This window comes from Diachasmimorpha longicaudata, chromosome 13 (genome assembly GCF_034640455.1).
Source record: "Diachasmimorpha longicaudata isolate KC_UGA_2023 chromosome 13, iyDiaLong2, whole genome shotgun sequence".
NCBI lineage: Eukaryota > Metazoa > Arthropoda > Insecta > Hymenoptera > Braconidae > Diachasmimorpha > Diachasmimorpha longicaudata.
The window spans coordinates 3,490,686-3,517,547 of NC_087237.1; the positions used below are offsets into that span (position 1 = coordinate 3,490,686).

At 41.6% G+C, this 26,862-nt stretch overlaps 1 protein-coding gene across 18 annotated transcripts in view; it reads right to left on the bottom strand.

Annotated features, from left to right (window-relative positions):
- The window catches only part of LOC135168413 (agrin-like), a 256,515-nt gene that overhangs the window by 120,148 nt on the left and 109,505 nt on the right, over positions 1-26,862 (bottom strand). For 11 of the 18 annotated variants that reach the window (XM_064132558.1, XM_064132556.1, XM_064132555.1 and 8 more), the window contains one exon: positions 12,087-13,679. The exons of 6 other annotated variants lie outside the window; for them this stretch is intronic. In XM_064132558.1, coding sequence (XP_063988628.1) covers positions 12,087-13,449 — 1,363 coding nt within the window. In that variant the 5' untranslated portion in view covers positions 13,450-13,679. The remainder of the gene's footprint in view (positions 1-12,086; positions 13,680-26,862) is intronic. One more of the 18 variants, XM_064132568.1, reaches the window with a different exon arrangement.

The following is a 26,862-nucleotide window of genomic DNA, read 5'->3' on the forward strand; positions in this document are numbered from 1 at the left end:
CCAGGTAGTGGAAAATGCACGGTGTTGTACCCGGGGTCTGGGGAAAATCGAATACCTCTGACGTTGAGGTACAAACACCAGAGGCTCTTAAAGTAATGCACCACCGTGATACCTGTCACACGTAAGACCATCAAAAAGTTGGAGACTAATGAACTCGCTGGCTGGAGCACGGCTCTTTTTGATGCTGGCAATGAGAAGATGTGACAATTTTTTTTTAAGATTGAAAGACTCAAGGGGATCTAATTTTGCACGACATTGTCTTGCAAATTTCATAAACTGACAAGAAATTAATTCAACCCTGAAATAATATTTATTCTGTACATAAAAATATCCTGTTCATTATTATAACAGAATATTTTTATCCGGACAGTTTTTGCCAATTTTTTTCTTCACCAACTCCGGGCTACGGAATTCTCCCTCTAAAATTCGAAAAAAAATATCTGAAAAAAATATTTACCACCCCGAGGGGTCCTGAAAAAGCCCTCATTACCATAACTCCCCACACGTAGAAAGATTAATAGGGATATCCTGGAGGGTAGAGTCAAGTCAAAGTGCATAAACATCAGTGTCTGGTACGGAATGGTTTCACCAATCTATACAGTACCGTAGTTTATGTTCTCGAAGGCAGCAGTTGAGAGTGAGGCGCACGGTATGAGGGTTAAGGTAGTTGAATACCGAATGCCGTTTAAGCCACTCGGCGCCCCCCCAAAGCAACGATATGTATGCAAGCTCTGGCCCCTCACTGTTGGTCCAACTCGTACATGCCGATATCTCGCCGATAGCCTTTTGCATCGGTGTATACGGCTCGCGTCGCTTGACACACATGGCTGACACGTGTCGCCACAAGTCACCACCTTCTCCCTTATCCCTCGTCCCTCCCTTCGCTAGTGCTTCACTGCTCCCCCCTGCCTGGAGCACTCAAATCTGACACCACACGGCGCACAGTGGATGCTCAAGGAGCGACAGGACACGGATGCAAGGGCCTTTGACACGAGTCGCTTTAAAGTTGGATTAAGTTGGGGGAAGGATTTAATCAACCCTTGATGCACCTGGCAGAAATCCAATCTCACCATCGATTTCCAGCAGATTTGTCATGCAAGATAACGTCACGAGGAGAATTCCCCAATAATTATCAGAAACTAGTGGAAAATTGCGGTTGTTGGCAGACAAAAAAAAGCTGAATTTTTCCGAATTTCCCGCGGTGTAATTTTGGTATAAATTTTTCGCGAACGTAAGTGCGATTGATGGAGAATAATTCCACATTTACGAGGCAAATCGTCTGGGTCAAGTATGTTAGAGTAAATATTTTAACTTGAATTAATCCATTAGAGCATCAATTATTCCCACCCAGATCTGGTTAAATCGGGGGAGTCAGTGAAACAACAGATTTCACGTAAAAATTTTTAATGCCTTGGAATAACTAATTGTCGCACGACAAGCTATACCCGTCCAATGGCCTGACAGCGAACTAATTATTCAGCTGAATCGACGGAGAAAAAGACAAATTGAAGGGAAAAAAAGGAATAATAAATGGAGTAAAGTACTATAACGACAGGCAGCCTGGTAGCCAATTGATTTTCCCTCGATATATTTTTTCCACTGGGTAAAAGTTTTCTCAAGCGGTGGGATAAACTCCACGAAAAATGAGAAAACTTTTTGGAGGTACGGGATTTGCAAAAACTCTGCATCATTTCAGTGGCAACTGCTTGATCGCACGATTTAAGGGATTTACTTTCTTTATTAATGTGTGCTTGGAAGTTGATTAAATTGATTAAATCATCGCGGCTATCGCTCACTAATGATGAGGGATATATATTTATAGAGCAATAGAGGGGGATTCGACGATTTAACGATTGACCAAATGAGCATTTACGGATATCCAAGTATTTTTACACCCCTCGCTGGAGCTCAGTCGATCCTCAGTTTCTCGACTAGACTTTTATTTTATTTAACCTCCGCAGGTCAGCATTTAATTCTGCATATTAGGACGATAGAAAAGTTTTCAAAATTTGAAACAAGAAAAAATTGGGAGCGAACACAAATTGAGAGCATTTTCTATACATAAATAATGAGTAGTTTTTGTAGTTGTGAAAATCAATAAAATCTTGAAATTTCTCCCGTGCGAATGTCAATGTACTTTATCCCAAATGGATAATTAAATTTCCAATCCCCCAATCCCCCTGTGCGTTTCGCATCAAGGCAATCACGCCCCTGTCCCGAGATCCATCGTGCGTGTTCAGTTTTCCAAAAGATATCGTCTATTTTCATTTCACGGCTGTGAGCGGAAATTACGGAGGACTATAACCAATGCAGGCCGCCAACTTAACTGATACAAAGTGCGCACGTGGCGCCCTCAGTATAGAAAGCCAACGTAGAAAGGGATTAATGTCGGCTCTTAGTTATTCGAAAGAAGTGCAAGCCAAGTATTAAGGCTCCACCCTGAAGCAACCGCTCTTCTGATTTCCACCAGGTCTCTCTCGTCTTCCTTCCTGGATTCTACTATCCCATTTCCACTCGATAATCTCTCATCTCTCATTCCGAGAGAAGCTAACTTCATGGCTTGTGGATTGAAGAGTGAGAATGCCGCGAGGTTGGCAGTCTTTACGCTGATTAGGGATTTTGCTTGGCGCGTTTGCAGTGGATTGGCACCAGTCACGTCAACGGATGAACGGATTTTCGTTCATTTGACACGACGAAAGGATTTAACCGTCTGACGCCCTCAAGGTGTGAACTCCATCACAATGAATTTCCTATTTTTGCGACTATTTTCTCCGACTATCTGCATGAATCATTAATTAAATTGAATGAATTCCGAGTTGAGGGAGTTTTTGGAAGCGATAAGACATGACTGTGAGCCAGTCTTCGAGATAAAATTGGTTTCATTTGGAAGGTGAAGGGGAATTTTCTAGGAAATATGATATAAGGATTACTTCTGCTTCAATAAATTGTGGGATTAGTTCATGAATGAAAGAAGAACGGAAATTCCTTGTGATGAAATCAGTTTGAATTTCTTGGAGAGTCGGCGATGGGGGAGTTAGGATGTCCGGATGGCTGCAGCATTTTGTGACTTGCGAAGAAGAAGGAATATTCACCATGTGACACAGAATTTCCGCGTTCAACGTATTGACCGAGGGGTGAAGTCTATCAACGTGATTTTCCAATTCCAGCTATTTTCCGACTATCTGTATGAATCATTAATTAAACGGAGTGAACTCGGATTTGAGAGGGTTTTTGGTTGCAATAGGAAGAACGACGGGGTGAATACCCTGGAGATAAAATTGACTTCGTTTGGGAGGTCGAAGAAAATTTCCAATGAAATGTGATATAGAGATTTTCTGCTCCAATAGTTTGTGAGTTTATTCTACAAATGAACGACAAAATGACATTTCTCTTGACAAAATCAATTTACATTCTTGCAGGATCGACGACATGAGAATGATAATGTCGGAACGTTTGCACCATTTGCCAACATGTGAAGAATAAAAAAGAAAAACAACCACTGAACGTTACAGAGTTTATTGAGAGCCCCGAGTGTTGAGTGTTTATTCTCACGTGCGCATCCATGCGCACCGGCGCATTTTATTATTGCTGAAACGGTTCTATCCCCCTTTATTTTTCCCCTCGTGTTTTCCCCCGAGGGACAATAATATCGACGCCTAGGGGCACCGTAGAAACGCTGAAACTATCGGCCATTATTTCACTAAAGTAGGTTGACCAAAGCCAGAACTTTACCACACGCTCGCAAATGCTCATACTCACAGTAGCAGTGAAATTTTCGTTGTATCGATTATAGATGTGTGTAAAATTCACCATTATATCGTGAAACGGGTCAACAATACCAATACTCGGTGATCCTTTTGTGGTGTGTATGGGGCACGCGTAGAAACGTGAGAAATTCTTGCACGTCAAGCCCAATGTCTGGTAACTCGAAACTCGAAGAAACTTGAGCCGATAACTTTTGAGCACACTCCATCCATCCCGGGGGCTCAACCCACTTGCTCACTCTCTCCCTCTCCCCCTCTCTCTCTCTCCTTACTTACTGGCGTTTCTTCTCCTTCGAATGCCCTACCGCTCTTACCATTAACAAGCTCTCGGATGAACGGTGAATTTTCAACGCTTATTCTACTTTCACTTCACGTTTCGTGGAACATGTAATTTTCGTAATTTGCGGAGTTCAAGGGGACCAACCGTTGAAAAATTTGAAACCGAAGAAATATATCGGTTGTGAGGAGCTTTTTTGTTAGATGATGATTTTGTATTTTTAGGTGGTAATACTAAAGACAGAGGAAAATGTCTGGAGCGAATCTTTGGTGGCACAAAAAAGCGATTGTTGACTTCAGAATGTGGAACTCAGACATCTCCGTCGTAGACAATTATCAGAGCAAATTGTATTTTGGATTTAGATTTGATTAGTTTTTTCCTTCGAAGAGCTGCTCGTCCATATCAATTGAAGGAGCTCATATAATAATAATTCTGATAACTTGATGTTGAACCGATGCTCGATGCTGTTGGATATATCGGCCAAGCCCAGATGAGAGGAAAATGTTAAATACAACGATATGAACAATGCAAATGACGGCGTAAAAAGCAAAGTTGATTTGATGAATATCAACGAATACATTGAAAATGGCAAAATACACCGACAGCGCGACTAAATCCGTTTGATCGCATGTAATAATTGGAGCCCGATGAACATTAATCCATCGACAATTGACCTTTCAATTGACCTCTCACTGTGGACACGCTGGAGTTATACGCGGAGTTCATTAAATGTCGGAAATCATCACGTTTTAGTTTAATAAATAGACTCTATGAAATTTCAAATGATTGAGGCATTCGAGTCAAATAATATAGAGGCGATTAAATGTCACCGCCAGTGTTTATTCCTGGTAAATTATGATAAATTTCATGCTGGTGGTGCCCATGGTTTAACGATTTTCCATGTGAATATGCATTGATCCGGTAATTACGTTCATGTCGAACGTGTGAAAATTCGAATTCGGAGCCGAAGGTGTTGGACCAAAAGAGAGGGTTTCAGAGGCTTCCTTTTCAGAGCAATAAAAAGCATAATCATTTATTGAGATCAATATGGAATTTCTGAGCGACATCGCCTGTAGACCAACACAAAAATTTCAATGAAATAATTCTAAATCGAATTATAATAATAAAACATAATCGAACGCGTAAACCAGACGCGTTAAATTGGCACATGTTCAACCATCAAGTGTTGAAAGTTATGTGCTATGTACCTATAACAAATAAAACCTAAATATCAGCGTTAAAATTCATGGGCTGACTCTGAACCCAGGGAAATCATACATTAGTTTTATTTCTCAGTTTTCCAAGGGAAAGAATCTTATTCATGGCAGACGTAAGTAGGAAAATTTGGCGCAGCGGTACGTGACCGATGCACCGCCGGATGAGTGCAGAGGAATACGGCAGAGGGTTGGCAGAAGTGGATGGAGAAGGTAACTGGGGGGGGGGAGGGATGCTAGGTAGTTGTAGCGGATTTTCCACGACCCCGAAACGACGTCGTGGCCGACGGGCTGGAAAATGTACCGACGCCCCAGACTCCAGGGCGCGCAAAATTAGGAACTCCACTGGAGCTTTCGTACACTTACGTGGCTTTCGGCTTGAAAGCGCTGAAAATTTAGTATGTAAGGCACGTGTTCGCATCCTACCGTTATGAGCGCTTTCTCCCAACGATTCTCCATTTCATCCTCATTCTCATGGTACAGTTGTAAACCGTAACGGACAGTCGTACTCTTGCCAACAATGACCAGGTTAGACTTCATCTCGGAGTTATGGACAATGGAGGAGAATTTTTATTATATTCTTCCGAGGTCAAAAATGTGAAAACATACTCCAACGCCAGGACTCCGAAAATTAATGACTGAATTTCAGACGCTCTCCGGGGATGTTTTTTGGGGAGAAAAGTTGCAACAATTTTCGGGGAAAATTTAGACAGAAATTACTGTGCCGTCTGGTCAAGTGGATTCAACTGTCTTGGACCAGAAAAATTCCCATTTTACCGTACCATCAGGGTAGTTTTTTTCGTATTTACCTCTCCGTGTGGAAATTTCATCGAAATTTTCGAGACAGCCGTCTCGTGAGAACGGAAAATTGTATGATAATCAAGAGAGATCCGGCAGTTTAACAAGAATCGTATGACGTAGTTTTACGCTTTGGTGCAACCCAGAATGAGATCTTCAACTTCTTATAGTTGGTACGAAAAGCCTCATAAGAATGAGACGGTGCGGGGGTGCAGTGAGCCATCCAAACGAGGCTGGTGGATGAGGGGGAGGGGGGGGGCATTTATTTCGTTGGAAGCGAAGGCAAGCCGAGGGTTACGAGGTCGTTCGATCCTAGGGGTTGCTGCAAGGAGAATATATACATATACGGTGCAACGATCCGCTCCTTAATATGATCCGTTGCTGTCCTTAATCCTGGCCAGCTACTGCCCAACCCCAACCCCTGAAATTCTCTTCACAGTCTCTCCCTTTGCACCCAACTATTTTGCAGCATAAATCCTTGAGCCGGATGCTGCACATGAGCGAAGATGAGGGGGGATAAAACTGAGGGATATAAAATTTTAATTGTTTTTAGGGAATAATTAAAGTTATGAGATAGAAAAGGAGATTGACGAAGGGATATTGGAATTTTCACACGAAAACTTTGATGGTGAGAACTTTAAACATTGCTTTTAACTAATGGCATAGCAAATGTCGATGAAAAATAAACGATTGTTCCCGTGAATTGGATATGTACAAATGATGGTACATATTGCTCTTTATATAGGACTATTTTGAAAACTTTCCACCGAGGAACGGGGGAAAATGGGGAATGAAAGGCAGTAAAAAATATGGTATGAATTTTTTTTTTATATCAACCGGTATTGATTGAACACTGGATTTAACCTACGATGTTCTGTGGTATGTTGCAATATTTTTAAAAATTTTATTTTTATTTTTTGATGGCGGTAAATTTACACCAATTTTTTAATAGTAGCCTGAAGGCGATAAAATTTTTTATCATTCTTAGCGGATCGTTAATTAACCAGTTTGAGGGAATAAACTACTCTAGAATTTTCACACCAAAAATAGTATGATAAATCCATCTTGAAATTCTTGGAGCAGTGAAAGGGCGAATATCACTGAAAATTCAATGTTGATCCCCACGAAATCGTCATGTTCGATTGTTGACCTACATCGCATTTTATGGAGGATTGTTTCGCCTCATAAATCACGAAACTGGGCACTGCACATGAGTGAAGATGATGGGAGATAAAACTGAGAGATATAAAATTTTTAATTGTTTTTGGGAAATACTTTGAGGGAGTTTTTCAAAAAAAAATCTGGATATTTTTCTCTGTGCAGCTCGCCCATTAATCGAATGAAAAATATCGCGGAAAGATAATCGATTATCCTCATGTATTTGCCATGTTCGATTGATGACCCATGTCACTTTTTATAGCGGATTGAAACCCTCAGGTAAAGTGTTCAATTTCAAGAGGACTAACACCAACACTTCTCATAACCGAGGATTTCATGTTTTACGCCTATGCACTTTAGCACCGGCACCAGATGCCTCGGGGTCTGCCATATGTACAGGACTCCATACAACGTGTCGGATACTTGGAAATTTGTTACTGGACGTTAAATGTTTCGTGTGTGCAGTGGAAAATTGAGAGGTGCACTACCGACCATAACCACCTTCTTCGCCCGGTAAAATCCATCTCATCCCCTCTTTGAATGAAATTATTCGAATTTACTTGGAAAATTGTTGAAAATATATAGACACAAGTGGAACGAGTCGCGGTCATGCCCGACGATTTTTTTTTTTCAACACGGGAGAAACTGAAAAATAATGACAGACTCGACAAAGGAAGTGCGAAATGCAGGTTCTGCTGGAGAAAAATTCTGTTAACGCAAATCTACAAAGGATAATTATGTGTATTTTAGTGAGCGTGCATTTTTTACCCGGTGACGATGGGCTACACGGAGATGTAGGTTAATGAGGTGATATTCATTATGGAATATTATTTTTGGGTGGCTCTTTGCGGAAGGTGAGTTTGCACATTCGTTCATTTATTTTTTAAGTAAAAATGGAAGTATTCTAGTTTGATCATTAAACATTTTGATGAAGATTTCAACGAGCGAGGAACACTTGAAAGAGAGCGAGAATTGGTGCGGAACTTGGGACTCAGTATTCAGCTATTTTTAGAATTAATAGAAACGGAATATCGAATGTAACTTCAGAATCTTCCTGACATTATTATAATATAGAAGAGGAAATAAATTATTCAACATACGAGATGATCTCTCAATTCGTCCTCCCACTAATTAAAAACTCAAAATTCAATAAAAAATATCAATATCAAATTTAAAAAATTCCATTAAATTTTTATGTGAATCTGAAGTTGCATAATGTTTTTCTAGAATAAATGCCCTAAATGTGAATGGTGACCCAAAAATCAGACATGAGTCCATGTAATTTCAATCAATTCCCCCAGTCGCGCCCTCAAAAATCAATCGAATCTCAGAACCCCTCCTCCGCGGCCCAGCGCCCCTCATCCGCCATTCGCCCAAGAGATTAATGTTAAGTTCCCTCTCAAGAGTTAATAAGTCCCAACACCGATAAATCCCGGAAACTCGTCTCCTCTTCCTCCCCACATCCTCCCACCCCTCTCGCAATTTTATACAGTCCCATCTCCCACCGACCTTCTTCCGCTCAGTTCTAATATTATTTTTCTCCCCTGGCCGCTCTCACCCCTTCCGTGTAAGATCCTGCGGTGGCTCCAAGTATTCCAGGCCGAAAGTTCAAAACTTCGTTCGGCCCGAGTAGCGTCAGAGAAAGAAGAAAGAGAACTAAAAATGAAGGGGTAAAAAAAATTCAAGAATAAGAAAGAGAAAATCGTCTACTCTGCGGCATTGAGTGGAGGGGTTTGTGAAGCGAGGTCACCCCAAGAACTACCCCCGGAACTTCTTTCCCCTTCCTTACTCGTGTCTTAGTCGTTCCTTTAACTGTGTAATCCTCCTTGGGTTAGTTTGTCCAGTTCCTTTTTCCCTCCTACACCCCTTGCATTTCCTCTCAACCCCTTCTCACCCCTCCTACCTACTTCCGCCCTGCTCGTTGCCCCTGGGAAGCTACTGGGGACGTTAGCACGACCCATATTGCGTCTGCCTATCTCTCTAACGACGCAAACAGCCAAGCTAATTTATATGAACACCAGTATAAAAACAGCGGAAAGAAAAGGGGTGAGGGGTGGTTGGGAGAAACAGGAAAGAAAAAGAAACAGGAAGAATGTGCTTGCAAGTTTCTCTAGTTCTCTTTGAGAATTAGAGCCCCTGGGTATACACCCTGCATTGAGCTGTTTTTTACCCATTTGATTTTTTTTTTACGCTCCTCTCTGTTTCGTAATTATACTTTCCAGTTAGGGGGAGATACACTGGGTTGTAGGTAAAATATAAACGTAGTGTTTAGGGTAGCGACTGAGTGGTTTTTGAAGAGAGCAGAGTGAGAGAGGAGTGAGGGAAATTGCAAAAAATTACCAGATGCTGTCACTGAATAACGAAAAAAAAATATCCGAATGGGTTGAAGAGTAATTAGAGGATATTGTAGTGTTGGGGTCATCCACCAGAGAACTCCCAAGACCACGAGTCCATGTAAATAATTCTTCTTTGCTCCCATAAAGTAACTTTCCCATTGATTGAAGCGCGATCGCTAAAGAACTGGCTCAAAAGAAACTTAAGTAAGAAAAAAGTTCGATCAAAACTTCAGAAGTATTTTAGTGCCTTCGTTAGTACTGAAGAGTCAAAAGCGCAAGGTTGGCTGCATGGATGATAAAAAAAGTATAACGGAAGTAGTCGATAACAAAAAAAAAGGGGGGAAATATCTGGTCTGGCTACGTCCCTAGAGCAGTGGTGGTTTCGGATCTCCACAATGACTCCGGTGAAAATTTTACGGGTACGCTTTGTACGACAATCGAAGAGGGAGCGGTGTACGGTATCTCGTGGGAATGGGCCATTGGATATCAACGATGAGGGGGTGAAAGCTTTGGGTATGAGAATATTCGAATGGGATTCGATGCTGATCGGATTCGAAACGGACGTCCATTGGTGAAAAAAAATAAGAGTTACCTCTCACATTTGCCCTCATCGATGCTTAAAAACACACTCAAGTACTTTATCGTATTATTGTTTCAATGTACATCAGTGTGTGTGTGTGTCGCATCAAGTTCAAAGCCAGTCACGAAAAGCCCTTTAGGGTGTAATCCCATCCTGCGAATACTTTGGAGAATTGAGAAAGAAGAAAATACGTCACTGGGATATTTTTTACCTCCAAGATTGGAAGAAGTCCGTCAATTCGTTTATGAAATTGAGGATTGAGTGGAGAAATCAACGAAGTAGAGAATTCAATCAATAGCGATGAAATTCTATTTCTATAGTTGAAGAATACAGAAAATAAGTCATTTATTAATTCTCATCTAACGTCCCATCGATTCCAGGTAAAAGAGTTCCATGAAAGGAGCACATCAAGCTCTCCAACATTGAGGAACGAAGTATCATTCGCTATTCTTGACAAACGTAATGGTTTATTCGATTCAATCATGAAGAATTCAAAGGTTGAACGTCAATACATATTTCAACGTACCGAACATTTCCGTCAACTCGAAGGCGGTCGATAACAAACATCTCCAGATTGTCCCCGCAATCGAAAAATAATTTTTAATCGTCAAACTGCCCTGAATATTAAATCCCCAATCACCGTACTCCAAACTACCTAATTGGCGAACATCATCCAGCAAACAGAATCAGACAATGTCATGAATAATTTTGATCGTGAGAAATCACATTGTGACCTTCCCTCGAAGAATCAATAACTCGAGTTATCGCTGGATATCAACGAGGTCAACGAGTCGAAGTCACCAGTAGTCCTCATTACCCTCAAATCGTCAAGCTCAAGCCTTCAATAACTGAGAGTCATACAATCCCAAATGACTTCATCAGTCAGAAAGTAAACCGTTGAAATCATTAACGATCTCTCTTACCACTGCCCACTCTAAAATCGAAGGAATGGGGACAAAATTTACATTTAGTCCAGATTCCCTGATTCCAGTGCACCGAGTTGAGTGGATAAAATACTATCGGTGGATTATCATGTTTTTAACATGTAGAAAACCTTCAAATGTCACAATTCCTCACAGCACATTAATATTTACCTGATGATGAAAAAGTAAGAGCATCTCATTTAATTAGAAGAGTAAAAATTGGCAAACTGATGCGCAGACGAATTACCCAAAAGTCAATTGCTGATTTATTCATCAAATCAACCCCTCTATATTCAACGCAAGGGCTCTTCTCACTTGTCTCTATAATTCCGTATACTAAATATTCCAATGAAATCTGCAAAACTTATTGCAAAACTTGGCGCTACCTATCCTCCATACCCCCAACCCCTACCTACGTTGACATAACCACCCCGATATCCACGAGAAAAAATCTCATCTCTCTTCAACCTCCCCCATTCTCCCCAAATACCTCACTCTCGGTATCCGTCTGATTCTTCAGTCATCCCCTTCACCCCTCGCCCTCTACCATCGCCAGTATCGTTTCCGGGTGTCTTCGTAGTACTCTTTACTGAACACATTGTAATTCCAACCGAACAGTTTCGCTAGTGGCAAGTCCCTACGTGCCCAGCATGTCAAATTCGACACATAAAACTGCAGTAGAGACAGTTACGCTGGGGCTAACGTATCGTCAGCACGTGCCACTGACATTGGCAAAAGAAAAGGGATGAAGTGAAGGGTTTGCTTGGTGGAAGAGTGGGATAGAAGAGACTACTAAGAGCAGTGGGGTATAGGTTTGGTTTAAGCTTTCGTAGCTGTGTCATTGTTCCCATGTCGTTTCTCGGATAGCACGAACCGTGAGTAATTGGTATTGGGAGTCATTAAGAAAAAGATCGAGGGGTTTCAGTGACTCGAGATTAGATGTCGACAAATCACGTAGAATGTGAGTAAAAATAATCTTAAAAAAATCTTACGTGCTGAGTATTGTGATGGTTCATTATAACGTGATTGTACTTACAATTGAAGTACAACAGGATACCAGCGACAAAAACGAAGATGACTATGAGGAGTATGAGGAAGAGGAGTAATATCGTTGGTCTGCACCACGGGCTGCGTTGTACCTCAGTCTGTCTACCCTCCTTGGGATTCTTTTTCTGATCTACAACACTCGATTCACCAGTAACATTAACTACAACACCCTTGTACGTATATTGGGGTGTTTTTTTATCAGTACGAAATCCATGATCATCCTCAGGATCCGAGTATACACCATATGCCTCGAAATTATTCTTTCTATAACCATTCGTTTTTTCGGCTACAGCTACATTTGTCGAGTCACTAGTTTGTTTTCGCTGATAAGCACCAGATGTTGTGCCAACTTCACTTATCTTAAGTGTTTGATCATAAGATTTTGCCGATGTATCCTGATATCTAGCCACTGGCTCGTACTTTGAACGCTCTTGAATGTAACTTTTTGAGGTACTGAGCTCGTACTTTGATGTTGAACTCTCGAAGCTCTTGACACCACTGTCGTAACTCTGCTCCTCGTACTTTGATCCATACGATCTACCTGTATCATAGGAGTCATAGGCTTTACCGGATGTATCGTACCGGGGTAATGTTCCATACATCTTCCCAACTGTGTACTTGCTGTCGTATTTGGGATTGGAGCAGGAGCTGAGTTCGTAAGAGGAATCTCGTGTTTTGATACCGGACTCGTAACCACCTTTCGAAAGGGTATCATAGTTCTTACTGATGGGCTCATAGATCTGGCCTACATGATGCCGATGATCTTTCTTAGGATCGAGCTTGAGCGTCTCCTCGGCGTACCTTGTAGCATACTCATAATCTGTGAGATCTCTTGAGTATCGTCTGGTGCTGTCGGGTGGATCCTGATATCGAACCTTCTGGCCCTCGCTCCTGTCGTACGGGGCATCCAGGTCAGACTCCTGGTAAGGCCTGTCACCCCGTCTGTCATACCTCACATTCTCCTCCGGATATATTCGGTTGTCATATCTGTCCATGGCTTGATCAAATCCACCACCTGGTGTTTTTCTGTCGAAACTTCTTGTATAACTTCTGTCTCCATATTCGGCATCATTAGTCCTTGCAGCAATACCATCAGCGTAACCACCCCCAGACTGACCATCGTGAAAGCTCTTCGGCTCGTAATCCATGTAACGTGAAGATCTACGCTCGGTACCATAGTCCATGGAGCCCTCAACGACGTTTGGCAATTTACTGCTCAAATTCTCACCAGTACCGTTAACAATACCGGTATCACAACTCTCTGCATGCTCCAATAAATTCGGTAGTCTCGATGTCGAGCTACCTGGTGTATTCTCGGTAAGGTCCAACTTTAGTCCATTGTTCCTTCGCATCTTTCAGGATTAACATGATCGATGACTAATTATATTTGGATGTTAGCTTCGTGCTATTATAGCAGTGAAGGGAGCAATGAGTTTATTCTATTATAATGAACAAGCTTTGGTGAATAGGTACATTCGCCAGTTTAGTCCCAGTGAAGTCTCTTTGATCCCATTTGGGGGTGCGTGGGGTTAAGCAGCTTAGTCGGTTTGCAGTTGGTTAGTTGGAGGGAGGAGTTGAGAATCTGAAAATAAAGAGAGAGTTTGGTTAATATTGTTAGTTCGATGGGAAGGTCAGTTAGATGTTAGCACGGACATGGATGGGGGATGTACAATAGAAAGTGTAATGCAATGGAGGTACTTCTGTTACATTGTGAAGTGTTTGGTAACAGCGTCTGTGTTTCTAAATTTAACGATAAACCAACAATACTCGAGGTAACATGGAGACTCGTATTCAAAGTCGTCTCCGCTTAAAATTTCCGGAAAAAAATACCTGTCTTCACAATGTCGTGGAATATTATTTAAAATGAGGCAATTTCGTGTTTTATTTGAATCCTTAAATAGGAAAAAAAAACATGAATCGCTTTTGGTTGACCTCTTTCAAGCCTGTTACGGCAATTTTAATCTTCCCCAACCGTGGTAGAATATGAAATTGGATACATTGTGTATGCTTGTTAACGAGCATGCCAAATTAGATACCACGTCCCTTGAGGATCTTTGAGCTTTGTGGAGATTCAGCTAGAGAGAGATGACGCCCTGCCCCATTTCATCCTTCGTCAAGCGTTACACGCATATACCCAAACCAGAGGGTGGATAATGCCGATGATAACGATAATAACGTTATGTTCTGCTTCAGTTAATGACGCACGTAATCCGAAATCTAACTTGAGTATGGTCTCAGTAGGTACTGTCAATTGTCTAATGCAGAATGTCTGATTCATCGGTGGGATTCAATGTTAATAATCTTAAAATTGCTTTGCATCACTCCTGTTCCTGGTGAAATTAGGCCAGAGTTGAGCAGAACAGAATCGAACTAAGAAGTACACGAAGAAAGGGAAACTTTTATCTTCTCTGTCTCGTTTATTTCCATAAGATATTTCTGAGTCTCTGAAATTCAGAACATTCCAAATGCGAATGAGAAGAATGAAGTTCGTTGGATGTAAATGAGCTCAGAGGTCATCGCGCACCGTCTAGTAACAGTCAAAATTATATCCATACTATTCCACGATGGAACCAGAAATCCTGTGGCTTTTCTTATACAACGGTTGCTCAACCAAAGGGGACAGCCTGAGAAGAGGAAGGCGTTCTATCGTCATAAAATTTCCTCGCGACTAAGCTGGAGTAATAAGTACGCCAGGGTTCAAAGGAGATTGCTGTTCCGCATGCAAATATGATTAGTTCCGGAGCGTAACTTCATTTGCGTATATTAAAAGCGCGGATAGCTCACTTTATGCAAACGACAGGGTTGCTCGGATAGGGGGCGGGGGCAGTCAGAGGGGAAGAGGATTGAACGAGTAGACTGTAGTGAAATGCTGTGCTGGGTTATGCAGCTCAGGTGAAAAGGAAACATGCTTGTGGGGTGGAGGGGGTGGTAAATTATAGGCCGAAACTGTACATGTGACGGGTATACACAACAGGAGGTAAAACAACGGCAGAAAAAAAAAATTCTGGAAAACAAGACAATGAGTGCGAAGATGAAAGGAAAGAAATGGAGAAAAAAAAAGTGACAAGCGTATTTGTCACGACGAATGGACTACTTTCTTCTTCTCTCATTTGTTTGCTACGGGGGGTCGATACTCGGTGGGGATTCTTGCATGGTGGCTCAAAGTAATCACGACGAAGGAATACTGCCGTGAATTGGAGATGTGATAGCTGTTTAGTGTCAGTGTGATGATCCTTCTTCATTTAAATTGTATTATTCCCACCGGCTCCGGCGCTTGGTTTGTCAGGATTGCCCTTGGCTTGAATTTGGTAAGCCTGATTAGCTCCTGATTGGGATAGGATAATCGTATCAGAATTCTGTCGAAGTACTCCTACTGTCCGTCTCATCAATATTTTTTTCCGTTCGAATTAATATTCATATATGCTCTCATTACAAGAGAATATAACTCGCCGATCCATGAATAATTTTCCGGTGTTTTCTAATCAAACTCTGACCGGCGATCAGCTCTCTCCCATCACTTGCCGAGTTCAGTCTTATTGAAATTTTCCGGAGTTCATTACTCCACCCCTTCTCATTGGCAGCCTTTTATCATTCCGTTGCACAATTGTAGTCTCTTTTTTACTGCATGAAAGACAGAATGAAAGGTAACGAGGAATCGAAAGAGGGGGATGAGAAAATTAGTAACGCCTTTTCCGTTATTACTGGAATACCAGCGGCTGGCTTTTCCTCACCGCCAACTTTTTTTCCACCAATGAGGCACGTTAAAACTTTCTCACTGAAATTCCAACTACTGCAATTCTCAGCTAAATCGAATGACCCTCCACAGTTTTGCCTCATCGAGCCTGTGTCCCTATTCCAACAACCCTCATACCACGCTTCCACCCCAGGGAATCGAAGATATTCCAAATTCGCGAGGGAGAGAAATATTCCGTTGGGTATAATAATTGTCTTGGCATGTTTGAAATTTAATTGCAGTGGGACAAAACCACCAGCATTCCCAATGGTTGTGCTGGGGAAGATGGACAATTTTGTGGACTTGAAAACGGAAATTCAGTGGGTAGATTTGAGGATTGAGGTTCAGGACGATTTAACAAGTGGAACGCCCAGGGTTCGATGATCCAAAATACTTCAGAATGAGGAGCGAGAAAATATTCAGCTGGAAAATCCAATATAGTGATTTTCTTTCAGGTAACAGGACAGGTAAAAGTGTTAGTGTTCAGATAATTGTCAGGAATGGGGCTGTCATCGACAATCAGGTGTCATTTCTGATCAGGATTGTGATGATGGATTGCAGTTCCATGCGAAGAATCAAAATGGGGATTTTAGCCGAATAGCAGTTATAATCGGAATGACAATCATTCTCATCATGAACCCCACTGTCATCAAAAGTGATATTCGAGTAAGTTAGACTAGCCATCCGCATCCAGATGCATAGACAGGGGATTTCAGCGAAATGCCAAGGAGCAGAGGTACGCAAATACTTTCTGCAGATAAACGAGATAGTCCTTCACCAGAATATCCATCCTGATGATCTATTTTACTCCAACAGGTAAGGAGACATGACAGCGCCAAGTTTTGCTAACTGAAAATATGCTCTTCCCCATCTCTCCATAACTCTGGGAGATAAATAGATCGTCAACCAGTGTTTTCCACGAAGAATTCTCCTCTCACCTTCCCACCAGTTATCACAAAATTATCGCAACAACTCACCAACTCTCGTTGCTTGCATTTCTTTCAATTCCAATTTCCATCTCGTCATTTGACAATTTACCGCAGTCTCTCATCCAGCTCTCCCTTCATTTCAAATTGTTCAACTCGCTCTGTCACTCGAGAATTTTTTTCCAACTCCTCATCTCTGTTTTCCATTGGTGCCCAGAGGTAGCATAAAAACTTTTGAATTATTTATGTTTTTCTGTGGGACCGCAGTCGCAATGTGCGATGCAAATTCATCTTCTTTTTTACACCCCCCTTTGAATGTTTAATGGGAATGGTTGTCCTATCTCATCTTCTATTTCATGAGATGAAGAGATGGTTATGCACGTCCAACTGAGAAAAAATAAGCCGAGAAAACGAGCTAAAGATTAATAAATAAACCAGAAAGGTGGAAAAATAAAGGTGTGGACGATCGGTTAAAAATCACGATGCCAAGTTGTGAATAAAAAAATCTGTGAATTGCTGGTGTAAATGCATGAAAACAGCTACGAGAACTTTCCCTGTTGCCCAGTTGCCAATATACACGGGGGTAAAAAAAAAGTCATCGGCAAAAAAGGAGACTACGGTTATTTCCCGGCATAACATCAGAGGACCGTTGATATGAACGAGAATCACCGGCTAAAGGAGAGAAGAAAATGCCGGGAACATCTGGAAAAATAACAAAAAAATAACCGCGATAATAAACCAGAACGTCAAAGAGTGAAAGATACGGCGGGATAAAGTGTGATTTTCGATAGCAAAAGAGGGTAGTATAAAAATAACGATCCCCTATCTGGTATTTTTCAAGCGCCTATGAGATTCCATAGCTGTAGACTAGGGTGTATCAGCATAATCCAAATGTAAGAACTCTCGTTGCCCTATAGTGTAGTCGTCATGTTGGCTTGTTTACGCAAAAAAACATCTTTACGCACACTGTTGTGCCATAAAACACTCGTCGTGACATTACGGCGGGATCAGGGGATAGAATAAATGTCAAAAACTGTTGGAAAGGTGAAAATAACACAATTCGACAAAATATTGAGACCGACCAGATGACACGACATTGAAATATGTGAGATTTTAAGGACTTAAGTCCTAAAAGTTCTCGTTCATATGACCGTGACTTAAGTCAGGAAAAGCAGTGATGGATAAATCACTTGAGCATTTGATGGATAGTGTATTGAATTGATCTCTTTATTTCAATCAGTACAATTATAAGGCACACGCCGAACTGTTCATATTGTTCGGTAACTGGGCGATACTCGTCAACTCGTAGTTGTGAAGAAGGGGGAGAAGAGTTTCGGTAGTCTTAACAAATAGGACATTACGTTACAAGTGCAGAAAAGAGTTTTTTTATCTCGTGAGTAATTTGGTACACCCTCATGAGTGAGTTTGTCTTCGCACTGCCTTTTTTCTTCGAAAAAAACGTCTTCACTGGAACAATTATCCCATAAACCACTCGTCCTGTGACACTACAAATGGGAACAGTAGCAGGAATAAATGTGAAAAACTGTCGGTAAGGTGAAAATAATTGTCGAAATTTCAACTGGGTGATATACACCAGTGAAATGTAGCGTATAATTCTTATTCGTACACAGGGATATCTTGCCCATTCCTCTCGGAATGCCCAATGTTTCACAGGAATCGGACAGTGGTCTGCAGAAATGAGCAGGACAGTGTCTCTTTGTCAACAGAGGGTGGTAGCAGTAAAAATAATTTGTCAAACCGTCCAGAATGAGCGCTTTCACCCACATACTACAATCGTCCCTCTGTGTAAAAGCATCAACACCTGAATGATGAAATGCAAATTTATTTGCACTCTTCCATGTAAAACCGGAGAAAATTGATGGTTTCAACTCCGGGAAAAATAAGTTCAAACAAATGGGTGGTGTATTGTCTGTACTTGCCCTCAACTAGTTCGGGAGACTGAAATAATCGTCCAAAAATACGTGTATTGATCCGCAGTGGTAATCAATAATCCGGAAACTGGTGAACAAATGTTTGGATGGTTTCTAGTTCTTTAACAAGTCAATTGGAAAGCCTTATTCATAATATATTCATCGAATATGGGATGACAGCCAGTTATAATTGAATCATTAAGCACAGTATTCAGAAAGTGTCATACAAACAACACCTCTCATGATGGTCAATAGTGACTAGTCAGACCTATGTCATTCAACCTGACGGTTCATGAATTGGTAATGAGTTGGTCGGAAGCAAATGTCTCTATCAATTCCCTTGTACAACTTTTTCCAACTGTGCTTCACACATATTGAGAAAACTATAACAACTGAAATCAAGACACTTTTGTTGACTCCTCCATTGTCCCAACTCTAGACGTTGTGGATATTCAAAAGTCCTCACACTATTGTGTCTACCGTTCGCTGTCATTTGAAGATCGTGAATCCACACCGAAAACGGTGTGGACTTGTCTGCGCATCAGACGATGAATTCCCACCAATTTTTTAAATCTTCCACTTCAGGGTGAGATGAAATTCACAACATTGAGAGTTCAAGCACAATTGCTGGATTTAAAAACCAGACTGTGAGCACTAAAAAAATCCAAGTCTTCTTACTGTGCAACCATGATGGGAGAATCGATTCTGCAATGCAGTTTAACGTCCAACATTCCTCAGGCTGGCTAGTAGATGCACCAATGGTAATGGTAGCAATCAAACGTTAGGATTACGAGAGTGAGAAGGGTGAGCTTAACTGGCAGGTGCATAATACCATTTCTCCACCACCTGCGTATCAGCTTTCCTCCAATTCCCTCTCATCCACACATACCAGTGCATTCATTATGAAAATGTACGGTGAGAATGGAGATATTTCCCTATAGAAGTGAGACAAGCACGTGTCCTGGAGTGCGAGTACCTCCGGTTGTGTTCATTTTCGAAAGGGACCAGCTACTCCAAGTGTGCAGGTGCGGTTCACCCCTAAGTATAACCATTTGTACAGCGTTGGTGTGTTGAATTCAACATTGTATATGTGTATCAGTTGTATCTGTTTGACCTGGTAGTGTCACTGCTGCAATTTCTCTACTGGTATAATCAGTATGACATACCCTTGGAGAATATACAGGAGAAATATCATCATACGGTGATCATACAGTCTGGGAAAATGTGGCTTGGGTGGTGAGCAATGGCGAATGAAGTCATCACTTTGACGTATTTCAAACTGTTTCCTAAAGTCTTTATCCCGGTTGTGGGTATTTCGGATGAAATATTTCGTGAGAGGGATGGAAAGGGCCTGATTGGACAGTTGGGAATTTCCTAGTGATATTGTGTGACGCGAGAGACATTTTCCACAGGAGCAGGAAGAGGATTGAGAAAATTTGGACGAAGGCTCTTTGAGTGAATCAGGAGAGGGATAAGTTTGAAACGAATAGGATGGTGCCTCCCTCCCAAAATTGTAGATTTACATTTTCTCCCACCTTCCAATTTTAAATCAGTCCACTCCCTCCGACGTTGACCCATCACCTTCAACCCTCCCTTCATCATTTCCACCGTAATAATTCTTTTTATGACTCCTAATCGACTTTCTCCAGCCATTTACATCCCCCTCCACCAAGCGCCACATACCTTTTCACCACCCTATCACAATTACCACCCCTCTTTGTAAAAATAACTCCAAAAAAAAAACCACCCCGTCCTCTTCAACTTCTTTTCATCCCGCCAACTCCTTTCATCGACATCGGCTTTTCTTCCCACCCATCTGACGGCGAAATCCTGAGGAGGTACTCGTGGATTCAATTAGAGAACTATTAGACAGAAACTCCTGTGTCGCGAGAATCACCGTGCGCCACACCCTTCGGGCTCCTCTCTCTAATTTCAAAATCCCGGACGATGAGCAAAAAGGGACAATTCAACATTTTCTCACTACGTGTCACCATTCTATTTTCTCGCGTTTCAATCTATTGTTTCAAATGTAACTGTATATATCGTTAGTACTGTAGACTCAATTCTACTACCACTTCATACTCTGACTCTTCTTGTATCCACCATTCCTCTTCTACTCATCCCTTCTCGTCGCGTTCATTCCTTGCGCCTAAATCGGGGGAGAAAAAAGTTTGTAACGAGATGCAAAAGTCTGGCCGATTTACCGGAGTAATTAAAATCCAAAGGGGGTGCGCTTCGATTCATCGGTCGCGAAAGGGGGGGGGGGGGTTGACGAAGAGTCGGTGGAAATGGGGGAGGGGGGAGAGAAGACTAACTGGGGAGCATCGCAATGAAAGCGTTAATCTGAACTGAAATTAGTTCCGTTCAGTTACCAATTCATTGTATTTCTATCCCATAATTTTTTGATCTTCCGACGAACGAAAACTCTTTCAATAATTTATTTCTCTACGTCTGGTACACACGTCTGCAATGGAAATATTGAAAAAAATAATCACTCGAGCGAACACGTCAGTCTCATCGAAATAGGATTTTTTTTACAGCCATTTTATTCTACAAGTTTGCATAATTAATCTCATTCGTCCGAACTGTAATTACTCTATTGGGTTATAACCCCCTATCCCTATCCCCTCTCCCCCGTTTCTCATGCTCATGCACCCGGAATCGATAGGGTCACGCGCACGACCTTTGTGGGGATGTATGAGTGGTGGGGTGTGAGGGAGAGTCGGCAAAAAGCAAACGCTTTTGTACGGTCCTATCGCACTCCATCGCGACCTCGAATGGTGACCGAAGCAGTGAAAAATATATATATATTTTTTTTTTCTTTCGCGAATGGAAACAAAGGGAAAAATACGAGCATACTTTTCATTCTTCCAGCATGTGAATTTGCTTCGGCAATGGGAAAGAGAGTGCTGTGGCGAAAACTTTAAGGGGGATGAGGGGAAGGTATGAAGAGAGATCAAGTCAAGAGTGAGGTGTGAGAGGGTTTATTCAAAGGTTTATGGACGTTTTTGTAAAATGTGAAATTGTGTTTGTAAATAGTATTCATCGAAAATCGTCCATTTGTAAATAAATCCGGAAAAATTATCGGAAATCATAGCGTTGTAGTAGAGCCCCCGGATTATGAAGGGTCAGGGGTCATCCATGAGATCGTCGTGTCACCGGGCGTTTCGATAAGCCCTTTCTCCCTTGTCGTGAGTACCTGTTTCCTCGCGCCCCTTTAACAAGCTTCCCCACACACAAGCCCTTCACACACAAGCCCTTCCCCCTTGCCCCCTCACGGCAAGCATGTCGCTTGTTTTCAACCCCCTGCTCCCCTGAGCCCACCGTCGCACTTCTTCCCTCCGTTGGTTATACCCAACAAGATAGTCGTCGAGCTCTCGTTGGGCACGTACACCCGATGTATCGCCAATTAACCGACGAAGCGCACGATGCTCCCCTTCAATTAAACTTTCTCTATCTTCCTACCCCTTTTGCACTTGTCTCTTTCCATCGGTGAATTTACCTTATTTGTGCTCGCACAATTTAACGAGAATATAGCACCTAAATACAGAAACAAGTAAACACGGGAGTAAACACGGAGGATAATTTGTACGGTTAAGGGTTGTAAAAAGGATCTGGAAGGGTGAGGGGAACTGGCACATGTGCTTTAACACTTCTGAATCAATCTACGTTTAATCTGACATTTTATTTGGGAGGGTTTGGTGCACTGAGAAAACAAAATTATTTCATCCGAGAATTGAAATCCTCGTCGGTGGAAAATATCCCCATAACTTGAGAAACAAATAATGATTATTTACCAATTTAATGAATTAAACAATTTTTTTTTTGAATATAAATACTGCCTGGTTTTCTCCCCTGCCGACCTTCCCTTCTCCCAAACGAGGGCGAAAGTATGAACTGATAATCATCGATTGCTAATTAAATTAGCTAATCCCCTCATTTTGAAACGTACTAATCAACTGCAATATGAATTGAATTCACGCCTGGCGAGGATACTCATATCAGATTCACAACCCCTAGGCGGAGTAACCCGATAAGCCGCAATGAACAGTGACAAACATGGCAGTACGCAAACTCTCTTTTCAAATATCACCGGACAAACGATATTGTTCGACAAAACCAATGAAAGTCCAGGGATCTATTATCATTTGCATAATGTAACGTAACATTGTTCCATCTGCACTCGTGCCACCTCCCCCCCCCCTGGCCCACCCACTGGCATTTGTAATTCTCGGCTCAGTATTATTGACCAGCATTCACACTTTTCCTCGTTATTATTCGACGATTATCCATAATTAGGTTATGAGTTTTAATAATTAATGACATTTCCGAGAGTAAAACGAATTGTAATTAAAAATCTATACTGTTATTGTCTTTTCAACAGTCGCATGAAATTCCGAACTTTATATTATTCACAACTTTCCGTTGATATTGATGAGTTTGAATTAAAAGTCCCCCCTCCCTCCCTCCCTCTCACTCTCTCTCTCTCTCTCTCTTTTCCATCCCCCCAATATTCGGGAATGGAGATTTACCCGACCGCGCTCGGCCACACATCGTAAGCCCCCATTTTCCCCTCACCGAGACCATTAAAGTCGATATTCGACGGGAGATTGCCGTGTGGAGGGTCGTAAAGCATCATCGATGCGGTCAAATTATGGGATAGTTATCAGTTTTTCTCTGTCTATCATTATCACACAGTCGAGTGGAGGGAAAATAACGATCGCCGGAGCATCTGCAATGCTCACTGTTAAATTATCGTCAATTGTTGCGGTTGATTATGATTCGTGTTGTTAGAAAAATTGCAGGACCCTGTTGTGAGTGGTGAGGTGAACTCATTTACAGTTTCATTTGATAAAATATTCAGTGCGAAGAAGCATTCGGTAGGGTGCGAATGGTGCCCCGTTGTTGAGAATAACTATCCGGAGAAATTATTCATTGGAATGAAATGAAAAATTGAAGTCAGATGAATATTCTATTTACTTCGAATAGAGAATTTTCTTGATGTAAGACCGAGATCGTTAGAACAACATCATATTTTCATGGTTTATATGAGAGGTAGTAGAAGAGAAAATTGCTTGGGCTGATTCCATGTCAAGTGACTTAAACCTAAAAATTCTTAGAAACAAAATTCGGATTTTCCACTATACTTTTTTCTTTTTTTTTGCAGTTAATTAATCAATGAAATTGGTCTTTTATGTGGACAGTGTTTCACTTTTCAGTAAATTTTTACAAAGAGAAGCCCCGAGGAAGTCACAAAAGCGGATTAATTCCTCAAGATTGTCATGAAAACAGACTTTGATATCAACCATATAACTGAATTACTTCCGCAAAGTGGTTTGCCAGTGTAATTCACGTAAAGCGTCACATAAGGAGAAATTCCGCAGGTTGTAGCCCTGTAACACCGCCCACGCAAATGAATATCGTGAAAGTACCCCAGATATTGCTCTATGCAGTGTTGCCTCGGAGTCCTCCCTCTGTTTCTGACATGTGTGCACTTGCAGTTTACCTTGCCGGTATTACGCGTACATTATCACGCATGCCACATGAAATTTCGTAACTATTCTAGGGTTGAAAGAGCCATTGAGGGAAGCAGCCTCCGGGCGCGTGTGCATCTGTGCATCAAAGAACATGGCAGATTCAATTTCAACCTGAGAAAGATGATTGAAAGTTTTCGGTGTCTGTTTGTGAATGAATTTGTATAATTCGAGGATTGAAAATAACACAACATTATAACGCAATTATGGTGCAATAGAAGCCGAAGTTTGCGAGGCAGATCATGCTCCAAGATAAAGGACATAAATAATAATCATGACATTATCCTCCCGACAAAAATAAAGAGATAAGAGATAACTTTGATGAAGACGATGTGTCCCTCCGGAAGGCGACAATCAGCAACTTAATTCTTTATCAATACCCCCAAATATCCGAGTAACTCTATAAATTTTTCCTTCTAATCTCCGGAAAAAAAAATCCCCAAACACCAACGAAAAAAGTATAAATAACAGAATCAACTGATAAGCCCTAAAAACATGGCAACACATGCAAGTGCGAAGGAGGAAAGAAGTGCCGGAGGGTTTCAGCTAAATGCAGCAAAAGGGATGAAAAAAGAAAAAAATACCCAGAAAAACTACACGAGAAAAAACCCTGTAACGATACGAAGGGGAAATAGGAAAGCCGAGAGCGGGAGAATGCAAAGGCACCGAGCATCGGAGACTATAAGGAAATAATGGAGGGGGTGGTACGTTCAGGAGCGACGAGAAGTAAAAAGGTCGAGGTAGATTATTTCTGGGATAAGATGTCCGTCGTGCGACAAGCCCGCAACTCTCCAGGATAAGCAGTCACTGGTACATTCATTTCACTCTTTTCTCTCCCATTTTTTTTTTCTCTCCTCTCTTTTTTCGCTTCTTTCAATGCCTCTGCCACCCCTTCCCCTCCCCCCAATGAATGGTTGAACGCGAATAGGGCAGAAAGGATGGCCTTTTGGCAAACTCGCTAGCGCGGGTCAAACAATGCATCTCAGCTGTGGGAGTTTCAAGCGAAACAATAATAATGATGATAAAAGAACGAAATTGTGCTGTTTTTTTTTTTTGTTCGTCGTAAAAGCGTCACTGGAGTTATTGTTCCCGGGGTATTATGATTATCGTCACTGTCAAATATTAATTCACATCCCTTTCTCTTCTTTCTGCAGTAATTTTTTTCCCCGCTCTTAGCTTTATCACCTCTTAGAACTTGAACTTCGGGAAAAAGTTTATCATCCAGTTGGCAAGAGTGCAGGGCATGACGTGCAATAAGTGGAGGAGAGAGATGAGAAGGTAAGTGGCAGGTATGTCTGATAAAATAACATAGGGATGAAAAAAGGGTCGGTGATTTGGTTGGATGCAGTAGGAACAAAGGGCCCGAGAAGATGTAATCAGAGAAATTGAGAGGGGTATGGGAGAAGACATTGTAATATATTCAAACGGACCTGCACTTCTCAGAAAGACAAAGACAATGGATAGAAAAATTTATTTGGAAAACTCCAGCGAGCCCTGTGATCAGTGAAAGTGGAGAAAAAATTCCAGTGAAATTTATGTATAACTTCAAGTTCAAAGGGATACCTCTACGTAGATGGTGAGAAATGGTAAAGTAGCCGGTGTATCTGATAAAATAAAATCTGGGGGAAATGCGGGTCAACCATTTAGTGGGATACTGAGAGAATAAATAATCGAGAGAGTGTAATTAGAGGATTTAAGAAGAAGATTGGAAGGAAAAACCGTAATACATTCACGAGATATAAAAGTCCTTTGGTGCAGTTGTGCTGAGGTCCCCGATTGGTGAAAATTGCGGAAAAAGAATGAGCTGGCTGGAGATAACGAAAGAATCTCGTAGCAGTAGGTAATGGTAATGCTTAATTTATGATTATGAACTTCCAACGTACTTGTCTTTGTCTTGAAACAATCGCGAAGAGGACAACCATAATTGGGCATTAAAGTGAAATAACACATGAACGACAAAAGGATCGGTCATCAAAAAATCACAGAGAATGACTGACATCGCTGAGAAAAATTGGAGCAAAATTTTTGAGTGAAAAATTTGGGAAGAATTTTGGAGCACTCGAAATAGTGGGAATAATGATCTTCCAAATCGCTCCTCTTTGCCGTCATCAAACAATCCTCGAGCAAATAACGATAATTGCACGGGATAAGAAGAACTGCACACAGACTAATTTGGTAGATAAACGTTCATAGACGACTGGAGGCAGATTCAACTAATCAGCCAATCACCTTTCAGCCCTCCACCCTTTTCAACTTTACCTCACCCTTGCCATTTAACGGGGAGGGCATGGTAAAGGGGTAGGATTTATTCGCTCTCGTGTATTTCCAGTGGCAGTTCTCCTAATACATCGAAATCACGGAGGGAGTGATTAACGCACACATTGTCAGTCTCACATTTTCCCAGTCTCTTCCCAGTGTTCTGTCTGCAACTTCGCGTTATTTCAATTCGTAGAGGTACGTAAATCTACGTCAGTTGAATGTATATGGGTCTGGATATGGTGCACGGAGAGAATTCAAGACGACGGGGTAGTATACACACTGTGTGTGTCACATCGTTCTCTTTTGTCGTATCTTACGTGGTGGAGGAGACAATGGTGTGCAGCTGGTGCTTTAAGAAGGGATTTTGTATTTTAGACGGCAG